Here is an 11,568-nt window from a genome sequence, read left to right on the forward strand (position 1 = left end):
CTACCCTCGTTTAGTTACTGCGTTTTGTCCGCCAATTCTTAGGTACCCAGAGAGTATAATGGATGCCACTGTCGAGAAGGGCACTTCAAATTACTTGGTTATGGGCCCGGCCTGCTGTTTGATGAGAAGCCGTCATCGAGTAAAGTAAGTTGAGGTTTCGTGCCGTGCGGCACCTGCAGCTGACGTGGGGACGTGGGGTTGCCAGGTCCCGACCTGGACATGCGTGGATGAATAACGCGGCTCCCTGCGCCTGGTGCTCCTGCACTATAGTAATCGACCTGGCATTGTCCAGAATCATGCGCGTCCGGCGATCATCGGCACCTTTTGCGATTTTCAATCTAGAAAGAAAAAACGCAGACACCTGCTCGGTCCCAGGGCCCCTCAACTCAGCACACCCCGCACTGCAGATGACACGGGCCGACAATGGCAGAGGTCGGCCGTGATGAGGGCCATGACCCCTTCGCGCAGGCTCCCCAGCAAGGCTCCGACGGAGTCTACAACACCCACGAAGATGCCGAACCCGAGTCTGTCGACTACTCGCCACTCAGCTTTGTCGGCACAGAATCGACCTCTGGTACTCGATCTCCCGGTAGGAGAGACAAGGGCAAGGCAGAAGAGAGATTGGGTAGGTGTGGACTCGACGCGCCTGTTGTCACGGGCGGGAGAGCTAAGCCGGATGCAGCCATAGACTTTGAAAACAACACATGTCCCCTTATCTCCCTCCCCGCCGAGCTGCTCGGCAGCATCCTGACCTACCTCGCCCCGGAAGACCTCTGTCGTGTCTCCGGAACATGCCGTACTCTCTACGCCCATGCGACAGACGACCGACTCTGGCGAGCCCACGTGCAAGACAACGTTCCAGGGCAGGAAGTCACCTCCTCATACCCGTTTGCGAGCTTCCGCGAGCTATACGCTGCCCTCGACCCTCACTGGTTCGTCACCAAGTATAAGTTCTGGTTCTCCGACACCGGTCTTCCCGGGCGGATGATAGTGGCTCGCTACGATCAGCGACGAGGATGCATCGAGGGTTACCAGCTGCTTGCCCACAACCAGAACAGCAGTTTCCACACATGGCATGCCCACGGCGACACCATCCTTTCCAGCTTCAACCCCAAAGTCAAACTTCACCTCGATAACCCTGTCCTCCGACTGCCGGCGCGCCTTCCCAATAATCACGACAATGACTCCGAAGGCATTGTAGTGCTCCGGCCGAATCACAAAGACACTGATGTCCCAGACGGCGATGGCTCCGGAACCAGCGGCACCAGCGGCACCGGCAGCAGCGGCAGCACCGGCAGCGGTAGTGGCAGCGGCAGCGGTAGTGGCAGCGGCAAGCCGAACGGCCTAGACCAACAGGCCCGGGCGAATAGGTTCCAGTCCAGTATCTTGATGTACACAAACACATCGAGCTTACAAAACAGCTTCATCTACGCCAGGAGCCTCTCGCCCGACGACATGGCCGAGCGCGCCCGTTCCCACTTCCCTTATGGTCATGTCTGGCCGCCGCCAACCATCCCAAGCCCCCACCGCGTCCTGGGCGCTGGCCTGGAGCGCCACACGTCCCTCAGGGACCGAGACCGAGCTCATTCGCGGCGCGATGTCTACGATCGAGCGTTCCGTATCCACAAGTGCATTCATGTGAACAACCTTGACGATTATATTGGTAAGTCTCTTGTGTTGTTCCCACCTGCAACCGTTTCGTTTCCATTATCCCCTGCGTGTGCCGTTTCACAGAACTAAACCCACCTTTTTTTTTTCTCTCTTGCGCAGCAGCGCCCGGCATTCTCCCAATCAACTGGCCGCCGCTCGCCCACCAGTGGCTGCTGCAGCTGGACCAGGCCATGCACAGGGCCAACCCCCTTTCCGCCGCGCGCGTCCCCCTCGGCGAGGAAGTCTCCACCTACGCCACCCTCGACCCGGCCCAGTACACGCCCACGCAGACGAAGCCCTGGCGCGGCATCTGGGTGGGCGACTACGGCGCGCACGGGTGCGAGTTCTTGTGGATCCACCAGCCCGATGATGACGACGACGATGACGACCCTTCCCCGGCGGCCGTCGAGCGCCCGGAGGACGAGTCGGACGAGGCGTATGCCGCGCGCCGGCGCGACGCCGCCGTCTACCGCGGCCGGCTGGAGGCCGTCAAGCTCACGGGCGACGCCAACGTCCCCCGCGGCGAGGTTTCGTTTGTCGTCGATGACCTGGGACCCGGCGGGCTGATCAGAACGGAGACGGCAGCGCCGTTTGAGGGAGCCAGGGTAGTGAGCAGCAGGGGCCACATTGCGAATAATGGCTTCTCGAGCCGTGAGTGCCTCCTCGAATTTTGTTTTTTTTTTTTTTTGCCCCCATTTCTTTTTTACCTGGGAGCAATGATCAAGCTGCTGACACTGTGCATAATAGACACATACGTTGACTCGGAGTTGTTCCTCATATCGTCCGACCTGCTGGCGCACAACTGGCTGGCGTTAGGGCATATCAGTTACTTTAAGAGGGTGGATATTGATAGCTTGATCGTCCCGGAGTGAATGAATGAGGACTTTTATTGGGGAGAGATGCGACTTGACGGTGACGATTTGTAAGAAACTTTTAGTTTGGTGATGTTACTTGGGTTTGTTCGTGTCGGAAATGGCTGGGTTTGGTTACGGGAAAATGGCATCCAGATGGAGAGAGAGGCAACAGTCGGGACACAATTGGGCGTTGATATGCATTGCCGTTGGGCTGGCGTGGTGCAGTTTTCGTTTTCGTCGCAGTGTAGTTGGATCTGCGCCTATCAGTGCTATTATTAGGCCGCCGTTGTTTTCACAATACTTGGTAGACAGTTGGAACAACCGACCCCTAAGGTTATTAGCTAGCTCGAGGGAAGGACTATACATTAACATTGGTATTACGCTCTCTGATAATCCGGAACGCCATGGCTGAACAACCATGCTCTCTCTCTCTCTCTTTAAGCTCATATCCACTGCTCAAACCTGCCCAGTAACCAAAACGCATCGCTTGCTGGCTGCGGCCATATCCCCAAAACGCCTGCTAAACCACATATCACAATCCGGATACCCATACGACCCAGTTAACTAACCCCCATCACTTCTTCTCCTCGCCCCCGTTGCCGTTCCCAACAACACCCTGTCGCCTCATTCCCTCCCTCACCTCCTCAGCCTCCTTCTTGAACCCGCAACCGTACGTCTCCCCGGTCGACCACGTCAGGCCCCTGCCGTCGGAGGTCCCATCCTCCGACGGCCCCGTACAGCGCGGACAGATCTTGACGCGATGCCACGCCGTGGCCAGGTTCCCCCGCACGTTGTAGATGCCGCGGTGGCTCTCGGGCTGCGTGTTGTAGGCGTCGTCGGTGGCCTTGACGACGAGGGTGGTGCAGTGCTTCCGGCTTGTCTTGCGGTCGCCGCCGTGGCATCCCCCGGCTCCCGTCTCCTCCGCCCCTCCTCCCGCTGCCGGCGCCGGCCCTTCTTCGGTGGGGAGGCTGAGGACGGGCAGGGCGCCGACGTAGCGCCAGCGGGTCCAGGTCCAGGACTTGTTGCCGAAGCAGGGAGAGGCCGGGTCGGCGCAGTCGTTGACCAGCTCCGCTTGGTCCCAGGTCTTGCCGCCGTCTAGGGAGACGTCGACGCGGGTGATGGCGCGGCCGCCGCCCGAGTAGGCGTAGCCTTGCATCGCGATGGGTTCGTCGGCCGGGGTGGTTGGTGGGCAGGGGGATGGGGAGAGGTTCTTCTCGTTGTTGTTGTTGTTGTTGGTGGTGGTGGTGGTGGTGGTGGTGTCGGACGAGGTTGGCTCAGGCGTAAAGCCTACTCGCTTGGACACCGCGGCCATGTCGAGGATGGGGCTGCTACTACTTTTGGCAGGTTGTGGGATCCTGCTCGGGTTCATCCAGGGAACGCGGCCCTTCCGCACGCAGTCGCCTACCCAGACGCCAGTGATAGCGCTGGTGACGGGCATTTCCTGGATGGAAACCGCGCGGTCCCAGTCAGGATTCGGGCCTTCGTTCGGGCCAAATGACTTGTAGTCGCGGCGCTGCCATTGGCTGTGGCTCTCCTCATCGGAGACGATAATCTTGCTGAGCCACTTCACCGAACGAGCTGCGACATGGCCTGGAACAACAGCCCGCAGGGGGAAACCATGATCTCGCGGCAGTGTCTCGCCGTTCATGCCAAAAGCCAAGAGCACATCTCCGCGCGGGTCGAGGGCCTTGTTGAGGGGAATTGAGGCGCCGTATGCCTCGAGGCCGGTGAACTGGACGTGGAGCGTGTTGGCGTCAAGCTCGTTGTCGCCGCTAGCAGCGGATGTGCCCTTTCGCGTCGGCGAAGTCGCATCACGCACTTTGAGCCCGGCATCGGCCAGAACATCCGAGAGCCGGACTCCCTCCCACTCGGCGTTGCTGATGGCACCTACGCCCCACTGCAGTCCGTTGGTCTTGCCAGCATGCCTGGTCATGTCGTTCCGCCTGTTGCCGCTGCATTGCAGGACAGCCGTGACCTTGTGTGTCGGGAACTTTTTCTTCAGATCCCCCAGCGTATACTTCTTGGTCTCGCCGTCCGGGAGCTCGATGCTCAAGACGTGCTCATCTGCCTTCTCCGCGTCTACTGTCGGCACCCACATGTGGTGACGGATGTAGAATAACTCGTTTGGCGTGTGGAACGCGCGGTCAAGCTCTTCGTTCGGCGGTTCCGCGTTGCGCGGCTTCTCCGTGTGCGTGATGAGGCGCGGGTCGCGTACCGGGTCGTTCACGAACGGGTCTTCGATGGCCTCGGCTGCAGGCCGCCCGTCCGGGCCCAAGTCGGCCACATCGATGAACCCGATGAGGTACTGCTGCAGGATCTCGCGCACGTGCGGCGCCTTGTGGATGGTGAAGATGTTCCAGTACGGCTCAATGCTTGACCCAGCCGCCCGGAGGATGACGTCGCCGCCAGGGTGTGCCGGGACCCAATCCGTGATATCGTAGACCTTGTCTTCAAATATGACCCACGGTTCGGACGAGGAGCCATCGTGCTTCCGGACGTCGGCGAGGCGGAATCGAGGCAAGGAGGGATCGCGGTCGTCGGTCGAGGCGGGCGCCGCGCCCTGTAGCGCCCGGCTTTCTTCGCCAAACTGAGAGTAGGCCAGGAAGGAGGCAACTAGACCGCCGCCAAGGAGAACGCTCAACGGAGCTGCTCGGGCCTGGAAAGGCAGCCTACGTGCCGTCGGGAGCTCGGGATGCGGTGTTCGGCCCGTGCCGTTCTTTGACGCTCGAGGAACGCTAATGTGTAGGTTACGAGGCTGGACCCTGACAGGCCGACATATTGCTTGCCCGGCGAAATGGCGTCGACCAAAATCTCGGAGAGCACGGCCGGTGAATGGGTTTGGAGTCGGCGTGATCATTGTCGGGCTGTCCTCAAACCGGCGTTGGACCGGGAGGGTCGAGCTCTTGGGACGATGCCGCAGTCGGTATGATGTGTGTTTCGTTGGGTGTTCCCGTTGCCTCGGTACGAGTTGGAAAACAGATGGGCTACAGTGCTATGTAGATTGGCCCAGTAGCAAGCCTGGCGTTGTACATACGAGAAAACGTAGTAACACGAGCCGAGCGAAGCCGTGCGAGAGGTTTGGGTTGACGGGGTCCGGGAAAGTCAACAACAATTCAAGTTCGTGCAAGTTCGTGCGTGTCTCAACCACCAACTTCTAGCTCCGTCGTCTGTACGGTCAGCACCCTCTCACCGCCCAGGGCATCGGCGGGAAGCGAAACGGGAGTCATGGCTGGTCTTATCGGTGACTGGCGAGGGAAGGAGTTGGCAACCGGTTTAGCAAGGGTTCAGTTGGCCGCTGCGTCGACCGATGATTGCCGCCTCGGGAATCGGGGTGGGTCTCTTTTACGTCAAGGCCTGGGCCAGCCTGCAGCCCAGAGCGGTTCCATACCGCGGTAGGTTCGCCGGCCAGCAGCTATTGGTCAGCTGACCACGCCTGAAATTGAACGCGACAGGCTCGTGACGGAGCGAGCCAAGCTCCCGGGCACTTGCTCTTGCCCGGGGAGCTAGCGACCGATGCCCGCCGAGAACCGGTACTCATCCACCATTTCTTCGGGTCCGCTTCAACATCGGCGCGGCTTCACGACGGTGCTGAAACCGTAGCGCGACTTGACTCATTTTTGATTCAAGCACGCGATTCAACCAGGAAAAAAATAATTGACTCTGATGATGATGAGTCGCACAAAGTAGAAAAAAAAAAAAAGAAAAAATTTTGCCGGAGCCCACTGACTTATCCACAGCATAATCTGAATCGCAGAAAACAGCCGCCATCAACAGGGCGGCTTCCAAAGATAGCAAGTTTCTTCCGATGTACACACCGGGTTTCGGCCCTCCGCCAAACTCCACATCCACCGAGATGGACCCAGCCCGGCCCGGATTCTGTCCCGCGCTTCGGAAGACGGGTTCAGTCTGCACCGACGAGACATTTCATATCAAAAGCCGCTCAAAATGGGCGGGCCGCCAAGGAATCCCGCAACCCCTCTTTCCCCGACGTACCCGTATTCCTAGGAACCTCCTCCCAATACCGCCTCTTTCCACTCCTTCCTCCCGGAAACCTCCTCCAAGCGCGCAAGATGAAACCCTTATCCCAACACGGGCGTCCTAGCAAATCTCTACGACCTCGTCCCGGGTCCAGCCGACCGAAGAGTGGCCGTCAGCCGCCGCCCATCGCGCGCCGGGAGCGTTCTGGTCTCCCGCGCCGGGGATGCTCCGCGCACGAGCGGATCGGCGTAGGGAGAGACCACGCGGGCGGCCTTGGCTGAGACGCCGCCTGCCGGGGCTGGTCCCTCGGCATCCGCCGTGACGGAAGCGGGGCCAGCGGCGGCGGCGGAAGCCCGGGTCCGGTACCGCGTGCGCATCGCTGGTGCTGGGGTGCCGCCGCCCGGGGACTTGGACGCTGCCGCCGTCTTTCGGGTGGTTGCTGCTGATCCGGCTGAGGCTGCTCTCGCCCTTTTTGTTGGAGCTTTGGCTGGCGTCTTTTTCTGTCCTTGCCCTCCTCGGGTTTGCCCCTTTGCCTTGCCTCTCTTGCCAGCTGCTTTCGACCTTGCCGGTACTGGTGCGGTTGCCGCGGGGGTAGTAGCCGGTGGTGGTGGTGGTGGGGAGGTAGCCGGTGGAGGAGGAGGAGGAGGAGGAGGAGGTGGGAGCCAAGCTTCGGCTGAGCGCTTGGAATGTGAGCTGCTGGGCGGCGAGGAGAGGGGCGAATCACTGGGTTCGCGAGCGGACCTCTCCTGGCGCGTGCGAGGTCTCGGAGGAGGGACGTTGACCTTGATTCTGACAAAGGTGTTAGCGACCCTTGCGCAGGCGGCGCAAGGGGTAACGGTACTCACTTTTTAGCCGGCCTCCTTCCCACCTCATCTGCCGCCTCTCCGGCATTTCCAGTCTTGCGGCGCTTCCCATCCTGCACCCCCATCTGACCCCTCGCTGACGAGATGCGACTGGGTTCCGGGAGGAAGTAGGCCCGGCGCGCCGCGTCGATAGGCCCCTCGGCATTGGGGAATGGTTTCCTAGCGCAGCCGTCAATGTGCTTCAGGCGCGCGTCAAAGTCGTCGGCGAGCTGTATGCTACACCACGGGCAGAACTGGGCATTATCACGGCCGTGTCCCTTGCAGAAGTTGCCATGTCGCGTGGCGTATGCTCTCGAGAACAGGCCCAGAGGGATGGCGCACTTCTCGCAAAATGGCTTCTCGCCCGGGGCGGCCTCTCGATGCTCGTCATGGCCCTGCAGGCTCGCGTCAGGGAGGGTAATACGGTCTCCACAGACGCCGCACGCCGCCCAGTCCTGCTCTTGGTCTTGAACGCCCGGGTAGCAGACATTGTCGTGATGTTGCCGATCCGCGGGCGCGTCCAGCACGGTGTGATCTCGCCCGCACCGAGAACAAAAGTTCCACCGCCCCTCGCGAGCGCGGTCAGTCCGGCCCGTGTCGGGAACCTGGACGACAGCATCCTGTTCCTGAGACAGAATGGACCTGAGGATATCCGAGTGTCTCTGCGCGATATGCTTGTACTTCTGTTGGGGCGGCCAGTGCGCAAACAGCGGCTCGTCGCAGAAGTTGCACTTCTCCGCCACGTGCTTCTCTTTGAGATGTTGCTCCATGGCAGACTGCTGGTTCGCGGGATACGCGGCATCGCAGCCCGGGTACGGGCAGCGCTCGATGCGGGACAGAGCGAGGTTGCGCATCTTGTGGTAGTCCTGCTGCAGGCGGCGGACCTCGGTTGGGGTCAAGACGGAGAGGGAGACGACGGGGACGCTGTTGTGTCCCAAGTCGAGCAGCCTGTCGACCGGCGGCGCGTTGATGGGCACCGACATGTGCATGTGCACGTCCAGCGGGTGGGCGTAACTGTACTCGCGCAGGCGCTGACCCCTCTGGATGTCGGTTGTAGGCCGGAAGCTCGGGTTGTTCAAGGAACTCTGGGGCATCTGCGCACTCGTAGCGGCCGCCGCCTTCGCCTGAGCCTCCAGGTACTGCTCCTCGGGATGTTGGAGGGTCTGCTCTATTTGGGGCAGCTTCGTGCCCGGCGGAGGTCGCAGGGGAAAGTTCTCGAATGCATAGAGCGTGGACAGGGACTCCGGCTGGATCTCCCAAGGCTGGAGCGTCTTCAACTGCTCCGACACATCTTCCTCCGCACTCTGCCAGTCGTAATGACGCTTTGTTGCCGGGATCTGGTCCGGATCTATGGCATGATACAGCAGCGGGTCAGGTGTCTCGTAAACATCGCGGTAGCCAAACGGTTGCTCGGTGTTTAGGTCTCCAAACCCTGATCAGACGTTAGCTTAGCAGGCATGTGCGTCCATCCCACCGTTCTCCTGACTCACGTGGCAGGGTCCTCGTGTCCAACTGCGAGATGAACACCTCTGGATTGACAATCATTCTACGGATCAACTGCCACTCCTCTTCCGTCGTACCGGGGCTGATGAGGAGTCGCGGTCTGCTCCTCTCTGGGTCAGAGCCGCCGCCGGCTTGTTCCGTTGAACGGCTCTGGGTGATGGCGATCCAGGCTGCAGCAGACGAGTACGTTCGGTTGCTGAGCATGGCCAGAATCCGACCGGCAAGGATCCGGAACCGGGCCACGGTTGTGGTATCCGGGTTCCAAACGACAGGCTCATGAATCTCGCCCTCGTCGCGGATGGTGTACCTCTCGAATACGGGACGGATTGACAGGAACTGCGGGAACAGACCCAGGCCGTTTGTTACTGGAGGGACTCCAGGCTTTGACTCCAGCCACTTCCTCCACCGGACCATGCGATCCACGAGAGGCTGAAATGCCGAGTCAACATCATCTCTTCCGGTGAGTGAGACGACCAGTTCGGGGCCTTCCACTGTGACCAGGGAGAATCCGGTGCCGGGCAGGTACACTTCGAGGGACTGGAGCTTGGAGTAGCTCTCATGCGACGCGGAGCATCGCACCAGATCCAGGATCCTCCGTCGCACCAGTCCGACGTCATCCACCTCGTCGTGCAGGACGTACTGCTTCTCGTATGGACAGGCGAGGCCAGGCACGAACAAGTGCCAGCGGTCGCTGACCTTGGCCTCGTCCTCTGGTCCGGTCCTGGCTTTGAGTTCAAGCAGGGAGCCGGGATCGTCCCTCCATTTGGCAACAACAATGTCCCATAGCTGAGGAAGAAACGCCTGGCCGCCATAGGTGCCGATCTCTTGATCTCCGGCACCGTGACCCCCGACCGTGAACCAGGCGTCTGGGATGGCAGGATACCCGGGGCGGCCCGGGATTCGACCAGCAGCGAGCACACGGCACACGCTAGCTATCCACGGGCCGTATTCGTTTGTGTGGACAACGTCCTCGGGGTTCTCGGGCATCCGGAGGTAAGCTATGTCCGGGCGGTTCATCTTGGGAATCTCGGTCCAGGAGAGCGAAACCTTCAAGACGCGGTGAGACTCGTCGGGCTGCCAGGTCCAGGGGATTGGGTCTCCCGGCCCGGCGACGAAGAGGACCTTTTGGCGTGCTTCGCTCTCATCCTCGACTGCTCCAAGCCTGTCCACAATCCACTCCCACGCGACCATGTCGTTGCTGTAGTCGCCGGGGCCAGTGGCCCAGATAGTGACCCCGTTTCCTTCCAGGTCGCTGAGGAACTCATCCCGCTCGGACTGCGCAGTATAATCCTTACGCTTGTCCAAAAGGTACAGGCTGTAAGTTACACCTGCGCGGTTGTCGAGACATAGCAGCCGGTCGACGGCGTCCACGAACGTGTAGAGCAGGTCCGCCCGGAACCAGACGACGCCCTGGTAGCCGTACAACGGCAGCCAGCGTTCATTGGTGCCGGAGGAAAAGCCGCCAAGGGGAGTGTGGAAGACATCAGGGAGCTGCTGGGCCCCGGAGTCCCCTTGGTCCTGCCGCCCCTTGGAACGGTTCATTGCCCCGGTTGCATGACCGTGAGGGCGGGCACCACCGCGGAGTGTAAGCTCGCCAGGCTCCCCAACGGGACATCTTTCCGCCTCCGAAGGCGCGTCGTCTTCTGTCGAGAGGAGAGCCTCCGTGTCCTCCTCCTCCCCCCCAGACGACGCCTCCCCACCCCGGAGGCTTAGAGAAAGGTGGTGGGAGGGATGAGCGCGGTCGTCCTTTGCATCATAATAATACGCCTCCATCGTGGGGTCCGGTTCTAGCTGACGTTAGCGGCGATCCGCACCGGTAAAGCAGTTAACCCAAAAAGACAAAAAGAAAACAGGAAAGTGACACACTCCTCACTCCCACATCTTTCCCATAAAACCGCTCCGTGTACCCGTTCAGGAACCTCAGCTCCTCGCCCTCGCCAGTCCTCCTGAACACCTCCTCCACACTCTCCCCGTCCGCCGCGGCAGCGTCGGCGGCGGCGCGGGGCCCCATCGGGGCGACCGGGACGCCGAACCAGGCCAGGGCCAGTTTGAACGCCAGGTCGGCCCGGCCCGCCCAGCGCGCGGCGAAGCGGTCCGTCCGCAGCAGCTCGCCGTACAGCTGCCGGTTGTCCTCCCGGATCCGGGACAGCGCGCAGCGGCGGCGGCGGTGGTCCTCGTCGTCGTCGTCGTCGTGGTCGTCGTCGTCGTCGTCGCAGCAGCAGGAAGGCCGCAGCAGGTCCCGCTCGTGGGGCGTAAAGTGCGCCGCCAGGATCGAGTCGACCGTCTGGGAGGGGTCGCGGAGCAGGCGGCGGAAGGCGGCCAGGACGGCGGCGAACTCGGGCGAGTCCGGGCTGATGGAGGGGTTCCAGCGGCTCGTGGGAGTCACGTCCCTGAGGGGGTCAGTAGTGGTGTTGTTGCTGCTGGTGCTGGTGTTGGTGCTGGTCTTGTTGTCAGTGGCAGATGGACTGCGGGCGAAGGAGACGGTGGTTGTGCGGCGGCGCTTTGAGGCGGGGTCAGGGGAATCGCTGGCACGCTTTCTCGCTGCGCCGTGGATAAGGTTGTTTAGAGGCCAGAAAGACATCTCGAGGGTGTTCGTGTTGTTGTTTGTCGTCGTTGTTCGTTGTTCCTTCTTGTTGTCGTTAGTTGCTATCCTTTTTTAAGAAGCAGGATTGCTGGCGACCCCTGGAAATGGAGAGAGAGAGCATACATTCTGGGGTCGATTGAGTCTTGCGCAATCGAGA

General features: G+C 61.0%; 3 protein-coding genes across 3 annotated transcripts; 1 reads left to right on the forward strand and 2 right to left on the reverse strand.

Moving 5' to 3' along the window:
- The first annotated feature begins 256 nt into the window (after nucleotides 1-256).
- MYCTH_2308344 (uncharacterized protein) lies at nucleotides 257-2,800 on the forward strand. The gene is made up of 4 exons (XM_003665000.1): nucleotides 257-625; nucleotides 683-1,663; nucleotides 1,774-2,301; nucleotides 2,398-2,800. The coding sequence occupies exons 1-4, from the start codon at nucleotides 424-426 to the stop codon at nucleotides 2,520-2,522; spliced, it is 1,836 nt and encodes a 611-aa protein (XP_003665048.1). The 5' UTR covers nucleotides 257-423; the 3' UTR covers nucleotides 2,523-2,800.
- MYCTH_2308345 (uncharacterized protein) lies at nucleotides 2,801-5,797 on the reverse strand. Its single transcript, XM_003665001.1, has one exon. The coding sequence runs from the start codon at nucleotides 5,359-5,361 to the stop codon at nucleotides 3,079-3,081; it is 2,283 nt and encodes a 760-aa protein (XP_003665049.1). The 5' UTR covers nucleotides 5,362-5,797; the 3' UTR covers nucleotides 2,801-3,078.
- Nucleotides 5,798-6,442: 645 nt separating this feature from the next.
- Nucleotides 6,443-10,976, reverse strand: MYCTH_2308347 (uncharacterized protein). Its single transcript, XM_003665002.1, has 3 exons — nucleotides 8,815-10,976; nucleotides 7,328-8,756; nucleotides 6,443-7,271 (listed from the first exon to the last, which is right to left on the reverse strand). Exons 1-3 carry the CDS (start codon nucleotides 10,367-10,369, stop codon nucleotides 6,614-6,616), a joined length of 3,642 nt encoding a protein of 1,213 aa, XP_003665050.1. The 5' UTR covers nucleotides 10,370-10,976; the 3' UTR covers nucleotides 6,443-6,613.
- Between the last annotated feature and the right edge of the window lie 592 nt (nucleotides 10,977-11,568).

This window comes from Thermothelomyces thermophilus, chromosome 5 (genome assembly GCF_000226095.1).
Source record: "Thermothelomyces thermophilus ATCC 42464 chromosome 5, complete sequence".
In the NCBI taxonomy this organism is placed as follows: Eukaryota; Fungi; Ascomycota; class Sordariomycetes; order Sordariales; family Chaetomiaceae; genus Thermothelomyces; species Thermothelomyces thermophilus.

What these genes read in the sequence shown, in the direction of transcription:
- MYCTH_2308344 (XM_003665000.1), top strand. Translation starts at nt 424, where the DNA reads ATGGCAGAGGTCGGCCGTGATGAGGGCCATGACCCCTTCGCGCAGGCT. An exon ending in CAAGGCAGAAGAGAGATTGG is followed by an intron (nt 626 to 682) that starts GTAGGTGTGGAC and finishes AGCCGGATGCAG; the next exon opens with CCATAGACTTTGAAAACAAC. An exon ending in CAACCTTGACGATTATATTG is followed by an intron (nt 1,664 to 1,773) that starts GTAAGTCTCTTG and finishes CTTGCGCAGCAG; the next exon opens with CGCCCGGCATTCTCCCAATC.
- MYCTH_2308345 (XM_003665001.1), bottom strand. Translation starts at nt 5,361, where the DNA reads ATGATCACGCCGACTCCAAACCCATTCACCGGCCGTGCTCTCCGAGAT.
- MYCTH_2308347 (XM_003665002.1), bottom strand. Translation starts at nt 10,369, where the DNA reads ATGAACCGTTCCAAGGGGCGGCAGGACCAAGGGGACTCCGGGGCCCAG. An exon ending in GGACACGAGGACCCTGCCAC is followed by an intron (nt 8,757 to 8,814) that starts GTGAGTCAGGAG and finishes ACGTCTGATCAG; the next exon opens with GGTTTGGAGACCTAAACACC. An exon ending in GGAAGGAGGCCGGCTAAAAA is followed by an intron (nt 7,272 to 7,327) that starts GTGAGTACCGTT and finishes CACCTTTGTCAG; the next exon opens with AATCAAGGTCAACGTCCCTC.